This window comes from Heterodontus francisci, chromosome 10, assembly GCF_036365525.1.
Source record: "Heterodontus francisci isolate sHetFra1 chromosome 10, sHetFra1.hap1, whole genome shotgun sequence".
NCBI lineage: Eukaryota > Metazoa > Chordata > Chondrichthyes > Heterodontiformes > Heterodontidae > Heterodontus > Heterodontus francisci.
In genome coordinates, this window is record NC_090380.1 from 126,021,576 (window position 1) to 126,042,581 (window position 21,006).

Consider the following 21,006-nt stretch of genomic DNA (forward strand, 5'->3'; position numbering starts at 1 on the left):
TTTTTGTTCTGCTCTTTTCTGTCTCTATTTACATGTGTGTATCGTATATGCATGCTAGTGTGGGGCACATCGTGTATCTGTAGGCGTTAACCGAATTAAAGTTTAAGTTTAATAAATTACGTATGCCTGGTGCAGCTCCTGGCATTGTCTCCTAGACTCCTCATTGAACAAAGGTTGGCTCTTTGTCTTGATGGTAATGGTAGAGTGAGGGATATGCTAGACCTTGAGCTAACAGATTACGGTTGAATACCATTCTGCTGCAACTGATGCCCAGTTTTGAGCTGCTAGATCTGTTTAGAATCTATCCCATTTAGCACAGTGGTAGTGCCACACAACATGATGGAGGGTTCTGATGAAGGATCAATGACCTGAAACGTTAACTCTGTTTTTCTCTCCACCGAAGCTGCCTCACCTGCTGAGTATTTCTGTTTTTATTACGATGGAGGGTGTCCTCAGTGTGAAGACAGGACTTCGTATGCACAAAATCTATGTGGTGATCACACCTGCCAATGGACAGATGTACCTGCAACAAGTAGGTTGGTGAGGGTAAGGTAAAATAGGTTTTTTCCTCTTGTTGGTTCTCTAACCATCTGCCACAGGCCCAGTCTGGCAGATATGTCTCTCAGGATTCAGCCAGTTCAGTCAGTAGTGGTGTTACCGAGCCAGTCTTGGTGATAGACATTGAAGTCCCCCACCCAGAGTACATTCTGTGCTCTTGCTACCCTCAATGCATCTTTCAAGTGGTGTTCAACATGGAGGAGTACTGATTTACCAGCTGAGAGAGGGTGGTAGGTGGTAATCAGTAGGAGGTTTCCATGTTTGACCTGATGCCATGAGGCTTCATGGGGTCTGGAGTTAATTCTTAGGACTCCTAGGGCCACTTCCTCTCTGTATGGAACAGGACCCACCCAGGGATGGTGATGGTGGAGTCTTGGACATTGTCTGTAAGGTATGGTTCAGTGAGTATGACTGTGTCAGACTTGCTTGACTAGTCTGTGGGACAACTCTCTCAATTTTGGCACAAACCCCCAGATGTTAGTGAGGTGGACTTTACAGGGTCGACTGGGCAGGCTGTGCCTTTCTTGTTTCCAGTACCTAGGTCAAGGCTGGGTGTTCTGTCATGTTTTATTCTTCTTTGACTTTTCTGTAGCATCTCGATACAACTGAGTGGCTTGCTAGGCTATTTCGGGGGACAGTTAAGAGTCAAACACATTGCTGTGTGTCTAGAGTCATATGTAGGTCAGACCGGGTAAGGACATCAAATTTCTTCCCCTGAAGGATGTTAATGAACTAGGTGGGTTTTTAAGACAAAAGCAAAATACTACAGATGCTGGAAATCTGAAACAAAAACAGAAACTTCTGCAAATACTCAGCGGATCAGGCAGCATCTGTGGATAGAAAACAGAGTTCACGTTTCAGGAATGTGTGACCTTACATCAAGGTTTTTAAGACAATCCAGTAGTTTCATGATCATCATTACTGAGACTAGCATGTTTTTCCAGATTTATTAATTACATTTAAATTGCCCCAGTTGCTGTGGTGGGGTTTGAATGCATGTCTCCAGAGGATTATTCCAGGCCTCTGGATCAGTTCACCAGTAACATTGCTACTATGCATCCCCCATAATGGGAAGACACATGGCAGATGAAACTAATGGAGAAGTGTTAAGTGATGTATTTTGATAGAAAGTATGAGGAGAGACATTTGAAACTAAATGGTACAATTTTAAAGAGGCCGCACAAACAGAGAGACTGGGGGTGAACATACACAAATCTTTGAAGGCGCAGGACAAGTTGAGACAGCTGTTTAAAAAAAGTGTATGAGATCCTTGACTTTATATTCAGAGGCATAGAGTACAAAAGCAAGCAAGTTCTGTTAAATCATTGCAACAGAGGATAGACCCTGCTGGAATATTGTGGTCAATTCTGAGCACCACACTTTAGGAAGGATGTCAAGGCCTTGGAGAAGTACAGAGGAGATTTATCAGAATGGTACCAGGGTTGAGGGACTTCAGATATGAGGATAGATTGTTCTCCTTAGAGGAAAGAAGGTTAATAAGGAGATATGATAGAGGTGTTAAAAATCATAAAGATATTTGAAAGAGAAACTGTTTCCAATGGCAGGAGGTAACCAGAGGGCACAGATTTATGCTAATTGGCAAAAGATCCAGAGAGGAGATGAGGAGAATATGTTTTGCACAGTGAATTGTATGATCTAGAATCATAACAAATGTTGAAATTATGTTTGTGGAGACAGGAGGAGCTGAAGTGACACAGCTGTTGTCCTGAGCCCAACCTACCCCCTCTCCATACCTCCCCTACACCCTCCACCTCCCCTCCATCTACCCTCCTCCCCCTACCCCCTCTCCATACCTCCCCTACACCCTCAGCCTCCCCTCCATCTACCCTCCTCCCCCTATCCCCTCTCCTTACACCCTCCACCTTCCCTCCTCCCATTCCCTTCCCGTGCACCTTCCACCTCCCCTCCTTCCTCTATCCCCTCCACCTCCCCTTCACGTCCTCTCCATCCCCTATGCCTTCCCCTCCCATACCCCCTCTGCCTCCATCCAAACCCTTCCAGTTCTCTCCCCCACCCATCCGCCTTAACGACTCCCCATCGACCTGCTGCTGACAGATTCAGCCGTCAGTGAGTGTCATGTTTTGCCCCTCCAGATCACCCAATGTTAATGAGTGTCAGGACTGTGAACGGGGCAGTGGTCCCACCAGCATCTTATCTTCCCTTCAATATCTCAATTTAAAACATCTTACCTTTCTAACCATTTGTACAAATTCCTTGGAGTCCTTTGGAGGCAGTCCCAGTAAAGGCCGTGTGCAGCAATCCAGGGTTGAAGCATGAGCCACCAGCAGAATATTCCCAGCTGAGGAGGAACATTAAATGCTATGAGAGAAAATTTCAGTTTTTGCCTTAATCATCTAACAGGGAATGGCACAAATTTGCACAGATGGATGTGCAGAGTTTAGTATCCACAGAAAGCAAATGCCTTGGCGTATTTAGCAGAGTCGAATAAATTCTAGTCAAGTTAAGAGGGTAGTTATTGGCTATTTGAGAATTACCAGACAGGAGAAAGGATAAACTGGTAAACCACAGGTTTGTGACATCTGTAAAAAGGTGACAATGCTTATTTTGGGGTATATCAATTACCCTGAAATCAAGAGAAAGGGTTGCATTTATATAGCTCATTATCACATCACTTCAAAACATTGCAAAGTTTTTCATAGAGGTTCATAAGGAGGCCACTTTTCCTATTGTGCTTCTACTCATCCTTCAAATGTAATAAAAATATAAACTACTGGAAATACTCAGCAAATCAGGCAGCATCTGTGGAGAAAGACACAGGGTTAATGTTTCATGTCCATGATGTTTTATCAGAACTGGAACAGATAGAAATGTAGCAGGCTTTAAGCAAGTACAGAGGCAGAGAAAGTGGGGGAGGGGAAGAAAGAATAAAAGGGAATGGTCTGCGACAAGGTGGAGGGCAGGAGATTAAATAACAAAAGCAACAATGATGCAAGGCAAGAGGAGACGGTAACGGCGCATTGGAAGAGTGTAAGTGGCCGAGGACAAAGGGGTCAGAGTGGGAGTGCTGCAGACAATTAAAATGGCAAACAATTGGAAGCGCACAGCAATGCTCCATAGAACAGCATAAAGGAGGCCGTTCGGCTCATTGAGTCTGGAGAAGTTCAGTTCTTTCGGACAGCATTCAGTTAGTATCACTCCCCTTGCTTTTTCCCCATATCCCTACAAATTTTTCTCTTTCAAGCATTTATCATATTCCATCATGAAATCATCATCGTTAGCATTCCAGATCCTAAAAAATAATTGTTTAAAAAAGCTTTTCCTCATGTTGTCTTTGATTCTTTTGATAATCACCTTAAATCTGCGCCCTCTGGTTATTGACCCTTCAGCCGTTGGAAACATTTCCTCTATCTAAACCCTTCATGATTATAAACACCTCTATCAAATCTCCTCTTAGCCTTCTCTGCTCGAGGGAGAACAATCTCAGCTTCTCCAGTCTATCCACTGAACTGTAATTCTCCATCCCTGGAACCATTCTAGTAAATCTCTTCTGTACCCTCTCCAAAACTTTCATATCATTCTTAAAGTGTGATGCTCAGAATTGGACACAACACAGCTGAGGCCCAACTAGTGTTTTTTAAAGGTTTAGCATAACTTTCTTGTTTTTGTACACCATGCCTCTATTTATAAAGTCTGGGATCCCATTTGCTTTATTAACTGCTTTGTTAACCTATCCAGCCATTTTCAAAGATTTGTGCATAAACTTCCACAGGTATCTAAAATTGTTTTGTTTGGCTTGTGGTGTCTCTCCTCATTTTTCCTACCATAATGTATCACCTCACACTTTTCTGCATTGAATTTCAACTGCAATGTGTCTGCTCATTCTAACAGCCTGTTTATGTTCTCTTGAAGTCTATGTCTATGCTTCTCACAGTTCACAATACTTCCAAGTATTGTGTCATCTGCAAATTTTAAAATTGTGCCCTGTACCCCCAAGTTCAAATCATTAATGTAAATCAAAAACAGCAGTGGTCCGAGTACTGAACCATGTGCAACCTTACTGTATATCTTCCTCCAGACTGAAAAACACCCTTTCACGACAACTCTTTGTTTTCTATCCCTTAGTCAGTTTTATATCCCTGCTGCAGCTGTCCCCTTATTCCATGGGCTTCAATTTTGCTTAAAAATATTCTTGGCATTTCTTCGTGGACGAAGATTTTGGGAAGGTTGTAGTCATTGGTTGCAGGCCCGCTGGTGGCTAGTCAGGCCTATCCGTGACTGGCAGATTCTCCCACAGTGGGTACAAGTGAAGGTGTAGTTGCTGCAGGAGGCAATTAGATCTATCCTTCTCCTCCTTTTCTCTTTTATGCTGGATCTTCGCTCAGTCTCAAAGGTGTCTGTAGCCCTCCTGATGTAGAATCTGCAGACATCAGGCAGCTTCCCGCTGGCGATGGTCGATGTGGCACACTGAGAGAGACTTCTTCAGGGAGTCCTTGAAATGTTTGTTTTGTGCAGGGAAGGTCATGTCTTACCAACTTAATAGAATTCTTTGAGGAAGTGACAAAGTTGATTGATGAGGGAAGGGCTGTAGATGTCATACACATGGACTTCAATAAGGCGTTTGATAAGGTTCCCCATGGTAGGCTGATGGAGAAAGTGAAGTCGCATGGGGTCCAGGGTGTACTAGCTAGATGGATAAAGAACTGGCTGGGCAACAGGAGACAGAGAGTAGCAGTGGAAGGGAGTTTTTCAAAATGGAGACGTGTGACCAGTGGTGTTCCACAGGGATCTGTGCTGGGACCACTGTTGTTTGTGATATACATAAATGATTTGGAGGGAAGTATAGGTGGACTGATTAGCAAGTTTGCAGACGACACTAAGATTGGTGGAGTAGCAGATAGCGAATGGGACTGTCAGAGAATACAGCAGAATATAGATAGATTGGAGAGTTGGGCAGAGAAATGGCAGATGGAGTTCAATCAGGGCAAATGCGAGGTGATGCATTTTGGAAGATCCAATTCAAGAGTGAATTATACAGTAAATGGAAAAGTCCTGGGGAAAATTGATGTACAGAGAGACTCGGGTGTTCAGGTCCATTGTTCCCTGAAGGTGGCAACGCAGGTCAATAGAGTGGTCAAGAAGGCATACGGCATGCTTTCCTTCATCGGACGGGGTATTGAGTACAAGAGTTGGCAGGTCATGTTACAGCTGTATAAGACTTTGGTTCGGCCACATTTGGAATACTGCGTGCAGTTCTGGTCGCCACATTACCAAAAGGATGTAGATGCTTTGGAGAGGGTGCAGAGGAGGTTCACCAGGATGTTGCCTGGTATGGAGGGCGCTAGCTATGAAGAGAGGTTGAGCAGATTAGGATTATTTTCATTAGAAAGACGGAGGTTGAGGGGGGACCTGATTGAGGTGTACAAAATCATGAGAGGTATAGACAGGGTGGATAGCAAGAAGCTTTTTCCCAGAGTAGGGGATTCAATTACTAGGGGTCACGAGTTCAAAGTGAGAGGGGTAAAGTTTAGGGGGGATATGCGTGGAAAGTTCTTTACGCAGAGGGTGGTGGGTGCCTGGAACGCGTTGCCAGCGGAGGTGGTAGACGCGGGCACGATAGCGTCTTTTAAGATGTATCTAGACAGATACATGAATGGGCAGGAAGCAAAGAGATACAGACCCTTAGAAAATAGGCGACATGTTTAGATAGAGGATCTGGATCGGCGCAGGCTTGGAGGGCCGAAGGGCCTGTTCCTGTGCTGTAATTTTCTTTGTTCTTTGTTCTTTGTTTGCATGGGGCCCCTCTGTTCCTTTTACCCGTGGTCAGCTCTCCATACAACACGATCTTGGGCAGGCGACTGTCGTCCATCTGGGCAATGTGACTCACCCAACGCAGTTGGCTTTGCAGGAGGATGGCCTTGATGCTGGTGATGTTGGCTGTTTCCAGGACTTCAATGTTTGAGATATGGTCCTGCCAGCGGATCTTGATGCTGCAGAGGCAGCGCTGATGCAAGAGCTCTAGAAGGCGGACATGGCGCTGTTATAGGACCCATGACTCAATGCCACAAGGAAGGATGGTGTGGACTATGGCTTTGTACACTTTGAGTTTGGTCTGTGCTATGAGGCTGTGGTTGCTCCACACACGTTTGTAGAGTCTGCCGAATGTACTGTTTGCTTTTGAGAGCCTATTGTCCACTTCCTTGTCTATGGTGGCATCAAATGAGATGATGCTCCCCAAAAAAGTAAATTGCTTGATGGAATTCTTCAGCTCGGTTCCCTCCTGGACAATGCTTGGTCTATATTCTTCTTGGGATGCAGGCTGATGCAGGACTTCAGTTATCTTTAAACTGATTTTTAGTCTGAAGAGTTGTGCTGCCTCGGAAAAACGTGTTGTTATATGTTGCAAGTCTGACTGACTGTGGGCCAGGAGAGCACAGTCATCAGTGAAAAGAAGTTTGTGGATGAGCTTTTCTTGTGTCTTTGTGTGAGCCTGAAGACACCCGAGGTTGAAAAGGCCTTCCTCAGTCTGGAAGTGTACGTAAACTCCCTCTTTAAGGTCTTCCATTGTCTGCTACAGCATCATGCTGAAAAAGATGGGGAATAGGGTTGGGGCCAGTTCACATCCCTGTTTCACACCAAAGGAGATTCGGAAGGGACTCAAGAAGTTGCTGTTTTGCTTGACTTGTCCGTACTGATTTTCATGAAACTGCTTCACCATGGCCAGGACCCTGATTGGGCATCCATGTTTTTTAAGGATTTTCCAAAGTCCATCTCTGCTCACAGTGTGAATACCTTGGTGAGGTATAAGAAAGTGAGGTACAGGCCTTTGTTTTGCTCACAACACTTTTCTTGTAATTGTCTGAGTGCAAATACCTTGTCTGTGATGTCTCTGTTTGCTCTGAAATCACACTGGCTCTCTGGGAGGTTTTCTTCTGCAATGGTAGGCACAAGCCTATTCAGAAGTATTCTAGCCAGGATCTTCCCAGCAATAGAAAGGAGGCTGACCCCACGGTAGTTGGAGCAGACTGATTTTTCTCCTTTGTTTTGTACAAGGTGATGATAACAGCATCACGAAGATCCCATAGAATCCTGCCCTGTTCCCAACAGGCTGTGAAAAACTCATGGAGCTTGGTGTATAGGGCAGAGCCACCATGCTGCAAGGCTTCGGGTGGAATTCCATCGGCTCTGGGGACTTTGTTGCTCTTCTTCTGGTTGAAGACAGTCACAGTTTCCTCCAGAGTTGGGTTCTCATCCAGTTCTTCTTTGACAGGCTGTTGTTGGATGCGATTGATGGCAGTATCATGTACTGGGCACTTGGTGCTGAAGAGAGTTTCAAGGTGCTCCAACCAGCGATCCAGGATTAACTCTTTGTCGGTGTGTAGGGCCTTGCCATCAGCACTCCTCAAGGGGTTTTGGGTTTGATGTGCTTGTCCATAGATAGATTTTAGTGCTTCATAGAAACTTCTTATGTTGCCAGTATCAGCGTACAGTTGAGTTTTTTCTGCAAGCGCGATCCACCAGTCATTTTGGATGTTCCTCAGTTTACATTGAAGGGTGCTGCATAGTCATAGAGTCATAGAGTTTCACAGCACAGAAACAGGCCCTTCGGCCCATCGTGTCTGTGCCGGCCATCAAGCACCTATCTATTCTAATCCCATGTTCCAGCACTTGGCCCGTAGCCTTGTATGCTATGGCATTTCAAATGCTCATCTAAATACTTCTTAAATGTTGTGAGGGTTCCTGCCTCTACCACCCCTTCAGGCAGTGTGTTCAAGATTCCAACCACCCTCTGGGTCAAAAAACTTTTCCTCAAATCCTCTCTAAACCTCCTGCCCCTTACCTTAAATCTATGCCCCCTGGTTATTGACATCTCCGCTAAGGGAAAAAGTTTCTTCCTATCTACCCTATTTATTCCTCTCATAATTTTGTATAGGTCAATCAGGTCCCCTCTCAGATTTCTCTGCTCTAAGGTTGATGGTAGGCTGTCTTTTCCTCTTGGCTAGCCAACTGATTCAGGTGAGCCTGATGAGCTGACCTTTTATTTTTAGCAGATCTTGAATTTCCTTGTCATTTTCATCAAACCAGTCCCTATTCGTCTTGGTGCTGGGTCCGATGACCTCGTTGGAAGTATCCAGTACTGCAGCTTTGATGTGTTCCCAGAGTTCTCCTGGAGTGGAATCAGCAGTGAGATCAGGATGTTCCAGTCCAATCTGTAAGGTTGTTTGATATCTATCTCTGCAGGATGAGGTTTTCAGGTTGCTGACTCGAAATTTCTTTGGGTTGTCTCTCAGCCTGTTCTTGGATTTAGGCTTGAAGTGGGAGTTCAGCTTTGAATGAACGAGCCGGTGGTTTGTATGATAGTCAGCACTGGGCATGACTCTAGTATGCAGGACGTACTTTAGGTCACACTGTCGCACCAAGATGTAATCTATCAGGTGCCAGTGTTTAGAGTGGGGATGCATCCATGTGGTCTTGAAGTGATCTTTTTGTTGAAAGAAGGTGTTGGTATGGACAGCTGCTTTTCTGCACAGAATTCCAAGAGTAAATGTCCGTTATCATTACAGTTTCCAACTCCACGGTTTCCGAGCACTCCTTTCCATGCCAGGCTGTTACGGCCCACTCTGGCATTGAAATCACCAAAGACGACAATTTTGTCCTTGGGAAGGGCATTCTGGATGAGAGAGGATTAAAAGTATATATGACACTTTATAAAACGCCTTTGTAAAGTCCATGTACACAACATCAACTGCACGGCCCTCATCCACCTCTCTTAGATCTTCAGAAATCTCAAACAAGTTGGTCAAAAATACTTTTGGAAGGACAAAGGACCATTCCCTGACACATTTAACCCACAATGGACCTTGATCACCAGGTATTGTGTGTAAGAGGTGCATTCCAGAGACTGCTAAGGTGATACAATCCAAAACATGGTCAGACCAGTTAGTCACATGACTAACCTGCCTGGCAACCTGGGTTTTTCTGAATTGTACAAACAGTTTGAACTGAGAGTGTCTGGTTGCTCCTGGACTGAGAAGATCTCTTCTGTCTGCTCCCGTCTCTCTCTCACAAGCCTCTGAAGACGCATGAACCCCAAGAGAGAAAAGTTTCCTACAGCGAACGAGGTTTAAGAAGAATAGTGGGCCCCAACGACAAGCAGGATTTGCCTACAATCAAGGGCTCTACAGTGAACTTGAAGAACCATCGCAAAAGCTCATCTGATATTGCCTCAAACTTTTCCACTTGATTTTTCTTCTGCTCTTTTCTGTCTCAATTTGCATGTGTGTATCGCGTAGGCATGCTTGCATGGGCGTGTCGTGTATCTGTAGGCATAAACTGAATTAGAGTTTAAGTTTAATAAATTTCAACTTTTCTTCTTTAAACCTAAGAAAGCCTGTTTGTGCTAGTTTCTTTGCCTTATAATTGGAAAGTGGCGAACAAGGATTCACCAAGGGGGAGCTCAAAATATGGTGTGTTTAAAATCAAACCCTGTTACAGTAAGACCAGGTGAGGGCTGACAGGGAACCCTAGACACCTTTCTCACCTGGTCATAACAGAAATTTGGGGGCTACCATCTGGGATTTTACCCACAGACAAATGAGAGAAATTGGAAGTGAGAAGTCAAATAGTTCCCAATCTAAAAGAAGAAGATTTCAAATACAGGTTTTCTTGTGGTTGTGTGTGCTTGAATACGAACATGTCTGCGACTGAAGCTAGTAGCTCTCCAAGCCAGGGTGAAGTAACTTGGGATAAATTAAGAGCACTGTCTATGGAGGAGTTGAGGAAAATGGCTGAGCAGTGTGGGATCACTGTACGTGGCAAGGCGAGGAAGTCTGAACTCCTAAGACTAGTGGCCAACCATTTTTCCCTTGAATCTGAAGAAGCAGAAACAGGGTATATACCAGACAAGGTATTGCTAGCAAAGATACAATTGGAACTGAAGAACCTTGAATTAGAGGAGAGGGAGAAAGAGAAAGCCTTCCACAAGGAACATGAAGAAAATGAAAGGCAGGAGAGAGAGGGAGAGAAAGAATATTCCAGAAGGAATATGAAGAAAGAGAGCTGAAGCAGCTTGAGTTAACTAGGGGGCGACAGAGTCACCCCAGTGAAAGCATGACCAATATGGAAGAGCATAATTCTGGGCTGGGTACAAAATTGTTAAAACTAGCTCAACTGATTCCAAGATTCAATGAGGAGGATGTAGAAGCTTTTTTGTGTCCTTTGAGAAACTGGCAAGGCAGCTAAAATGACCAGCTGAGACCTGGCCTCTTTTACTGCAAAGCAAGCTAACTGGAAAAGCCCAAGAGGTTTATTCCCTGTTGCCAGATGAGTGTTCATCAAATTATGAACTGACAAAAAATGCTATCCTCGGGGCATATGAATTAGTACCCGAAGCCTATCGCCAAATATTTTGAACCCTCACGAAGCAAGCCAATCAAACTTATATGAGTTTGAAAGAAGTAAGCAGCTAGCTTTTGATCAGTGGCTGAGGGCTCTTAAAAGTACAGCTCAGCTATGAGAATCTCGGAAAAGTAATTCTGTTAGAGGAATTTAAACACTCTCTCCCACTCTCCATAAAGACTCATGTAGAGGAGCAGTGGGCCCAAAGAGCCCGGCAAGCGGCCGTTCTGGCCGATGAGTTTGCTTTAATTTATCAGTCAGTTTCCCAGGGGAGAACCTTTCCTAGTCACCCCCACAAATCCGAAAGGGACAAAGAGTGGGAGGGTGATAGGAGCCCAAGCAGTCCTGGGAGAGAAAGAAAAGTAGGAGACACAGTAGTAGCCAAAAAGGTAGGTGCTGTGAGCAAGAGTGAAACCTGGAGACCTGTGTGCTTCCATTGTAATAAAGCAGGGCATCTAAGAGCTGACTGCTGAAAATTAAAGGGAAAACCTGTAGGGTTAATCAGAGCACACCCACTCAGTGAAGAAGGGAACCTGATGGAAAGCACAGCAGAATAAGCTGTGACTTTAACTGCAGTAAAAGTGAGACCCAGGAAGCTTGCAGCTGCAAGTGCAGGAAAAGCTAATAGGATTCATGAAAGTTATCAGGGTCTTGGATTTGAAGAGAAAGTAACCTCATACCCCACGAGTGGGGCAACCAAGCCCATAGTTATTCACAGGGGCCACAAGATCCCTTTTACTGGGAAAAGGCCTGACCTTACCCCCAGAGAGTACAGTGAACACCAGAATGGTGGTGAATGGTATTGGAGGGCAGTGTATGTCTGTACCTGTACACTGGATGAACCTAGAGTGCGACCTAGTTTCAGGACCAGTGACCATAGGGATTGTCCCTAGTTTGCCTGCTCCTAGGTAATGATCTGGCAGGGGTGAAGGTGGTAGCCCCCCCCCCCCCAGTAGTGAAAGAAAGACTGCAGGAGGTCAGTGAGACAGGTCAGTGGCAGGAGATGGACCCCTGCAGTATCCCTGAATGTATAGTGGATCAGGCCATGATCAAACCAACTCCCTCAGAGGAGACTGAATTGGCACTGTAGGCAGATGACCAGGTCTTCCTTTGGAAAGCTAGGAGACCCAGGGAATGAATTAAATGGATTTTCCCTAGTTGAGGCTCAGCAAGCCAACCCAGTATTGCAAGAATTAGCACAGGGTGCCCAGTCTGAAAGTGAAGCAGAGGGAATCCCTGATTGCTACTATTTAAAGAATGGGGTACTGATGAGGAAATGGAGTTCTCCTCACAGACCTGAGGGCAAGGAGTGGACAGTAGTTCACCAGTTAGTGGTGCCAGAGAAATATTAAGAAGGGCCCACGAGACTACAGTGGCTGTACATGCCGGTATATGAAAGACCAAAGCCCGCATAAGACAGCAGTTTGACTGGCCAAAACTCCACAAAGATGTGGTGGAGTACTGCAGGAGTTGCTACATGTGCCCGTTTGAGGGGAAACCCCAACCTACAGTGAAACATGCACCCCTAAATCCTGCACCGATGTTAGGAGGAGCCTCCAGCAGAGGGCTGGTGAACTGTAAGTGACCCTGCCGAGAAGAAAAGAGGACAGGCAGGCATATGGCTGGCAAAAGTTTAGAAAGAGGTGGTGAAAAAGTGACCAAAAGGGCAGGTTAAAGGACGTCCGGGAGGAATCCCAGATGAAAACCCCTACTGTCCGGTCAGCCAACCCTGAAAAATGTGAAAAGTTAGACCCCACATCCTCCTATGTTAATGCATACACTAGAAGCACCCCACCAAAGTTGCTAACGGCATTTACAGGAACCTGCAGAGACAAAGACCTCTAGGGGGCAGAGAAACCGTGAGGGTGATGCCTCACTTGGTCGATGTGCCACAGGGGAGTGCAGTAGAGTCTGCACAAATACCTGCAGGCCGGAGTTTCCTCTGGAACAAAGGGGAGATTAGCAAAGAATCCTCCCCCACTGTCAGAAGCAAAGAGAACCACCCATCCCCCAAAGTCAAATGCTTTTGCATGACTCAGCAAAGCACTGAAAGAGAGTTCAGGATCAATCTGCCCATGACTGACTCTCCTGGAAAAAAATTACCTCAGCAGGGACAAAGACCCTTGGCAGCCATGGAATTGGGCAAACAGAAGAGAAACTTCCCCAAAAAAGAGCCACATGTTTACTGGGATGCCACAATGGGGGTGGAGCGTGGGGGCAGTTTTAATAGGCTTTAGGATTTGGGAATGAATGAGAGAAATGCATGTTTTTTTTCTGTATCTTATTTTTTCTCTCAACTCTTTTAATGAAATGTACCAAAATCGCATTTCATTCCACTGGGTGTGGAGCTGTTATCCTCTGCCCCCACCTGCCAAGAATGAGGCACATTAATTTTGTCATGAACATTAATTTTAAACTGTTACTGGAGTGAAGAAATGACTTGTTAAACAGATCAGCCGTGGCTGGAAAAAAACATTTGCATATTAGCAGATGGTGATTGGAAGGACAAAAGACCATTCCTTGACACAGTTAACCCACAATGGACCTTGATCACCAGGTATTGTGTGCAAGAGGAGTATTCCAGAGTTGGTAAAATGATACAATCCAAAACATGGTCAGACCAGTTAGTCACATGACTAACCTGCTTGGCAACCTGGGTTTTTCTGAATGTACAAACAGTGAATGTTTGCTCCTGGACTGAGAAGGTCTTTCCTGTCTACTCCCATTTCTTTCTCACAAGCTTCTAAATCCACTGAAGACGCATGAACCCAAGAGAGAAAAGTCTCCTACGGCAAACAAGGTTTAAGAAGAATACTGGGCCCCAACGAAAAGCAAGATCTACCTACGATCAAGGACTCTACCGTGAGCTCGAAGAACCGTAACAAAAACTCTTCAGATATTGCCTCAAACTTTTTCACTTTATTTTTCTTCTTTTCTGTCTCTGTTTGCATGTGTGTATCGTGTATACATGTTAGCACAGGCGTGTCGTGTATCCGGAGGCATTAACTGAATTAAAGTTGGAGTTTAAGTTTAATAAATTTCAACTTTTCTTCTTAAACCTAAGAAAGCCTGTTTGTGCTGGTTTCTTTGCCTTATAATTGGAAAGTGGCGAACAAGGATTCACCAAGGGGGAGCTAAAATCATGGTGTGTTTAAAACTAAACCCTGTTACAGTAAGATCATGTGAAGACTGAAAGGGAACCCTAGACCCTTTTCTCACCTGGTCGTAACACTAATAAATCTGTGGTGGCTCTCCTTCATTAATCCACACTAGTCCAAGTGGCTGTTAATTTTCTCCCGCATTATTCTTTCTAAAAGCTTCCCCATCATCGATGTTTAACTGTCCGGCCTGTAATTTCCAGGTTTATCCTTCTCCCCTTTTTTGAATAAGGGTGTAACATTTGCAACTCCAGTCCTCTGGCACCATCCCTCTTACTAAGGAGGACTGGACGAATATGGTCAGTACCTCCATAATTGCCACCTTTACTTCTCTCAGCAAACTAGGATGCATCCCGTGTGGACCAGGTGACTTATCCAGCTTAAGTATCTTTCTCGTACCTCCTGTTTATCTAACTCAATAACCTCCTCAGTTACCATAGTTTTGGCAGCATCTTCTTCCTTGGTGAACACTGATACACAGTACTCATTTAATGTCTCCACCAACAGATATCCATTTTGGACCCTACTTGACTCCACCACTCCTCTGACAGCCCTTTTACTGCTGAAATGCCCAAAGACCTTTGGATTCCCTTTTATGTTAGCTTCCAATCTATTCTCAAACTATCTCTTTGCCCTCTTATTTCCTTTTTTACTTCTCTTTTTTTATATTCAACCAGATTCTCCACTGTATTAGCAAACTGCCATCTGTTCTACACTCCCTTTTTTTGCTTCATCTTACTCCTAATTCCTTCATCATCCAGGGAGTCCTGCCTTTGTTGCTCTCCCTTTCCCCCTTTCGGAATGTACCCAGATTGTACCTGAACCACGTCCTCTTTAAAAGGCACCCATTGCTCCATTACATTCCTGCCTGCCTGCCAGTCTTTGACTCCAATTTATCCAAACCAGATCTCTCCTCAATTTGCTGAAGTTAGCCCTGCCCCAGTTAAATATTTTTATTCTAGATTGCTCCTGATTTACCTCCAAAACTAACCTAAACCTTATGATACTATGATGGCTATTCCCAAGATGCTCCCCACGGTGACATTTGGCACTTGACCCACTTCATTCCCCAGGACTAGATCCAGCAATGCCTCCTTCCTCTTTGGGAAGGAAACATACACATCAAGAAAATTCTCCTGAGCACACTTCAGTAATTCCTTCCCTTTTCTGCCCTTAACACAATCACTGTCCCATTCAATATTGGGGTATTTAAAGTGTCCCATTATCGTATTCTATAGTTCATGCACTTCTCAGTAATTTCCCTGCGAATCTGATCCTCTATCTTCTTCCCACTATTTGGTGACTTGTAAAGTACACCAAGTACCATAATATCTCTCCGTTAGTGTTTCTTAACTCCAACCAAATAGATTCTGTCTTTGACCCTCAAGGATGCTCTCTCTTCCTAGCACTGCAATATTTTCCTAAATCAAAACTGCTACATCTCCTCCTTTTGTTTCTTCCCTATCTTTCCTGAGTATCTGGTACCCATGAATATTAAGTATCCAATTCACTCCTTTTGTTGATCCAGGTTTCCAGCATCGCGACTACATCATATTCCCACGCGGCTATTTGTGCCTGCAGCTCACCAACCTTGTTAACCACACTTTGTGCATGTACACACTCTAAACCTAATTGTAACACCTCTTTATATTTTCTATGATCCCACCTAATTATGTATTATTTCTAACTCTGTGTTTCCCATCCTCTGTGCACCCTGTTCCTTCTTTGCAATACTACATCTTGATGCCTAAACCACTGCACAATTAGTTTAAACCCTCCCCCACAGCACTAGTTAATCTGCCTGTGAGAATACTGGCCCCAGCATTACTCGGGTACAATCCGTCCATCATGAACAGGCCCCTCCTGCCACAGAACTGGTCCCAATGTCCCAGGAATCTGAATCCCTCCCTCCTGTGCCATGTCTCTAGCTATACATTGATCTGCCATATCCTCTGATTTCTACTCTCACTAACACATGGCACTGGGGATTACTACCTTTGAAGTTCTGCTTTTTAACTTCCTCCCTAGAACAAAGAACAAAGAACAGTACAGCACAGGAACAGGCCATTCGGCCCTCCAAGCCTGCGCCGATCTTGATGCCTGTCTAAACTAACACCTTCTGCACTTCCGGGGTCTGTATCCCTCTATTCCCTCCCTATTTATGTATTTGTCAAGATGCCTCTTAAACGTCGCTATCGTACCTGCTTCCACCACCTCCCCAGGCAGCAAGTTCCAGGCACTCACCACCCTCTGTGTAAAGAACTTGCCTCGCACATCCCCTCTAAACTTTGCCCCTCTCACCTTAAACCTATGTCCCCTAGTAACTGACTCTTCCACCCTGGGAAAAAGCTTCTGACTATCCACTCTGTCCATGCAGCTCATAACTTTGTAAACCTCTATCATGTCGCCCCTCCACCTCCGTCGTTCCAGTGAAAACAATACGAGTTTATCCAACCTCTCCTCACAGCTAATGCCCTCCAGACCAGTCAACATCCTGGTAAGCCTCCTCTGTACCGTCTCCAAAGCCTCCACATCCTTCTGGTAGTGTGGCGACCAGAATTGCACGCAATATTCCAAGTGTGGCCTAACTAAAGTTCTGTACAGCTGCAGCATGACTTGCCAATTTTTATACTCTAGGCCCCGACCGATGAAGGCAAGCATGCCGTATGCCTTCTTGACTACCTTATCCACCTGCGTTGCCACTTTCAGTGACCTGTGGACCTGTACGCCCAGATCTCTCTGCCTGTCAATACTCCTAAGGGTTCTGCCATTTACTGTATACTTCCCACCTGCATTAGACCTTCCAAAATGCATTACCTCACATTTGTCCAGATTAAACTCCATCTGTCATTTCTCCGCCCAAGTCTCCAACCGATCTATATCCTGCTGTATCCTCTGACAATCCTCATCATTGTCCGCAACTTCACCAACCTTTGTGTCATCCGCAAACTTATTAATCAGACCACCTACATTTCCTCCTAATCATTTATATATACTACAAACAGCAAAGGTCCCAGCACTGATCCCTGCGGAACACCACTAGTCACATCCCTCCATTCAGAAAAGCACCCTTCCACTGCTACCCTCTGTCTTCTATGACCGAGCCAGTTCTGTATCCATCTTGCCAGCTCACCTCTGATCCCGTGTGACTTCACCTTTTGCACCAGTCTGCCATGAGGGACCTTGTCAAAGGCTTTACTGAAGTCCATATAGATAACATCCACTGCCCTTCCTTCATCAATCATCTTTGTCACTTCCTCAAAAAAGTCAATCAAATTAGTGAGACACGACCTCCCCTTCACAAAACCATGCTGTCTCTCACTAATAATTTCATTTGTTTCCAAATGGGAGTAAATCCTGTCCCGAATAATCCTCTCTAATAATTTCCCTACCACTGACGTAAGGCTCACCGGCCTATAATTTCCTGGATTATCCTTGCTACACTTCTAAAATAAAGGAACAACATTGGCTATTCTCCAGTCCTCTGGGACCTCACCTGTAGCCAATGAGGATGCAAAGATTTCTGTCAAGCACCCAGCCATTTCCTCCCTTGCCTCCCTCAGTATTCTGGGGTAGATCCCATCAGGCCCTGGGGACTTATCGACCTTAATGCTTTGCAAGACACCCAACACCTCCTCCTTTTTGATAATGAGATGACTGAGACTATCTACACTCCCTTCCCTAGGCTCATCATCCACCAAGTCCTTCTCTTTGGTGAATACTGATGCAAAGTACTCATTTAGCACCTCGCCCATTTCCTCTGGCTCCACACATAGATTTCCATCTCTGTCCTTGAGTGGGCCAACCCTTTCCCTGGTTACCCTCTTGCTCTTTATATATGTATAAAAAGCCTTGGGATTTGCCTTAATCCTGTTTGCCAATGACTTTTCATTAGAACATTACAGCGCAGTACAGGCCCTTCGGCCCTCGATGTCGCGCCGACCTGTGAAACCATCTGACCTACACTATTCCATTTTCATCCATATGTCTATCCAATGACCACTTAAATGCCCTTAAAGTTGGTGAGTCTACTACTGTTGCAGGCAGGGCGTTCCACGCCCCTACTACTCACTGAGTAAAGAAACTACCTCTAACATCTGTCCTATATCTGGGCGGCACAGTGGCGCAGTGGTTAGCACCGCAGCCTCAAAGCTCCAGTGACCCGGGTTCAATTCTGGGTACTGCCTGTGTGGAGTTTGCAAGTTCTCCCTGTGTCTGCGTGGGTTTCCTCCGGGTGCTCCGGTTTCCTCCCACAAGCCAAAACACTTGCAGGCTGATAGGTAAATTGGCCATTATAAATTGCCCCTAGTATAGTTAGGTGGTAGGGAAATATAGGGACAGGTGGGGATGTGGTAGGAATATGGGATTAGTGTAGGATTAGTATAAATGGGTGGTTGATGGTCGGCACAGACTCGGTGGGCCGAAGGGCCTGTTTCAGTGCTGTATCTCTAAACTAAACTAAACTATATCTGTCACCCCTCAACTTAAAGCTATGTCCCCTCGTGTTTGCCATCACCATCCGAGGAAAAAGACTCTCACTATCCACCCTATCTAACCCTCTGATTATCTTATATGTCTCTATTAAGTCACCTCTCCTCCTCCTTCTCTCCAACGAAAACAACCTCAAGTCCCTCAGACTTTCCTCGTAAGACCTTCCCTCCATACCAGGCAACATCCTCGTAAATCTCCTCTGCACCCTTTCCAAAGCTTCCACATCCTTCCTATAATGCAGTGACCAGAACTGCACGCAATACTCCAGGTGCGGCCTCACCAGAGTTTTGTACAGCTGCAGCATGACCTCGTGGCTCCGAAACTCGATCCCCCTACTAATAAAAGCTAACACACCATATGCCTTCTTAACAGCCCTATTAACATGGGTAGCAACTTTCAGGGATTTATGTACCTGGACACCAAGATCTCTCTGCTCATCTACACTACCAAGAATCTTCCCATTAGCCCAGTACTCTGCATTCCTGTTACTCCTTCCAAAGTGAATCACCTCGCACTTTTCCGCATTAAACTCCATTTGCCATCTCTCAGCCCAGCTCTGCAGCTTATCTATGTCCCTCTGTACCCTACAACATCCTTCGGCACTATCCACAACTCCACCGACCTTCGTGTCATCCGCAAATTTACTAACCCACCCTTCTACACCCTCTTCCAGGTCATTTATAAAAATGACAAACAGCAGTGGCCCCAAAACAGATCCTTGCGGTACACCACTAGTAACTAAACTCCAGGATGAACATTTGCCATCAACCACCACCCTCTGTCTTCTTTCAGCTAGCCAATTTCTGATCCAAAGCTCTAAATCACCTTCAACCCCATACTTCCGTATTTTCTGCAATAGCCGACCGTGGGGAACCTTATCAAACGCCTTACTGAAATCCATATACACCACATCCACTGCTTTACCCTCATCCACCTGTTTGGTCACCTTCTCGAAAAACTCAATAAGGTTTGTGAGGCACGACCTACCCTTCACAAAACCGTGCTGTCTATCGCTAATGAACTTATTCTTTTCAAGATGATTATAAATCCTGTCTCTTATAACCTTTTCCAACATTTTACCCACAACCGAAGTAAGGCTCACAGGTCTATAATTACCAGGGCTGTCTCTACTCCCCTTCTTGAACAAGGGGACAACATTTGCTATCCTCCAGTCTTCCGGCACTATTCCTGTCGACAATGACGACATAAAGATCAAGGACAAAGGCTCTGTAATCTCCTCCCTGGCTTCCCAAAGAATCCGAGGATAAATCCCATCTGACCCAGGGGACTTATCTATTTTCACACTTTCCAAAACTGCTAACACCTCCTCCTTGTGAACCTCAATCCCATCTAGCCTTGTAGTCTGAATCTCAGTATTCTTCTCGACAACATATTCTTACTCTACTGTAAATACTGACGAAAAATATTCATTTAACGCTTCCCCTATCTCCTCTGATTCCACACACAACTTCCCACTACTATCCTTGATTGGCCCTCATCTAACTCTAGTCATTCTTTTATTCCTGATATACCTATAGAAAGCCTTAGGGTTTTCCTTGATCCTATCCGCCATTGACTTCTCGTGTCCTCTCCTTGTTCTTCTTAGCTCTCCCTTTAGATCCTTCCTGGCTAGCTTGTAACTCTCAAGCGCCCTAACTGAGCCTTCACGTCTCATCTTAACATAAGCCTTCTTCTTCCTCTTGACAAGCGCTTCAACGTCTTTAGTAAACCACGGCTCCCTCGCTCGACAACTTCCTCCCTGCCTCACAGGTACATACTTATCAAGGACACGCAGTAGCTGCTCCTTGAAAAAGCTCCACATTTCGATTGTGCCCATCCCCTGCAGTTTCCTTCCCCATCCTACGCATCCTAAATCTTGCCTAATCGCATCATAATTTCCTTTCCCCCAGCTATAATTCTTGCCCTGTGGTATATACCTGTCCCTGCCCATCGCGAAGGTAAACCTAACCGAATTGTGATCACTATCACCAAAGTGCTCACCTACATCTAAATCTAACACCTGGCCGGGTTCATTACCCAGTACCAAATCCAATGTGGCATCGCCCCTGGTTGGCCTGTCTACATACTGTGTCAGAAAACCCTCCTGCACACACGGGACAAAAACTGACCCATCTAAAGTACTCGAACTATAGTATTTCCAGTCAATATTTGGAAAGTTAAAGTCCCCCATAACAACTACCCTGTTACTCTCGCTCCTGTCGAGAATCATCTTCGCTATCCTTTCCTCTACATCTCTGGAACTATTCGGAGGTCTATAGAAGACTCCCAACAGGGTGACCTCTCCTCTCCTGTTTCTAACCTCGGCCCATACTACCTCAGCAGACGAGTCCTCAAACGTCCTTTCTGCCGCTGTAATACTCTCCTTGATTAACAATGCCACACCCCCCCCTCTTTTACCATC

The 21,006-nt window shown here is 45.1% G+C and overlaps 1 protein-coding gene across 2 annotated transcripts in view; it reads right to left on the reverse strand.

The window, feature by feature from the left end:
• Nucleotides 1-21,006, reverse strand: part of LOC137374747 (ubiquitin-associated and SH3 domain-containing protein A-like) — a 373,926-nt gene that overhangs the window by 70,673 nt on the left and 282,247 nt on the right. For both annotated transcript variants that reach the window (XM_068041326.1, XM_068041327.1), the window contains exon 13: nucleotides 2,769-2,878. In XM_068041326.1, the coding sequence (XP_067897427.1) occupies nucleotides 2,769-2,878 (110 nt within the window). The remainder of the gene's footprint in view (nucleotides 1-2,768; nucleotides 2,879-21,006) is intronic.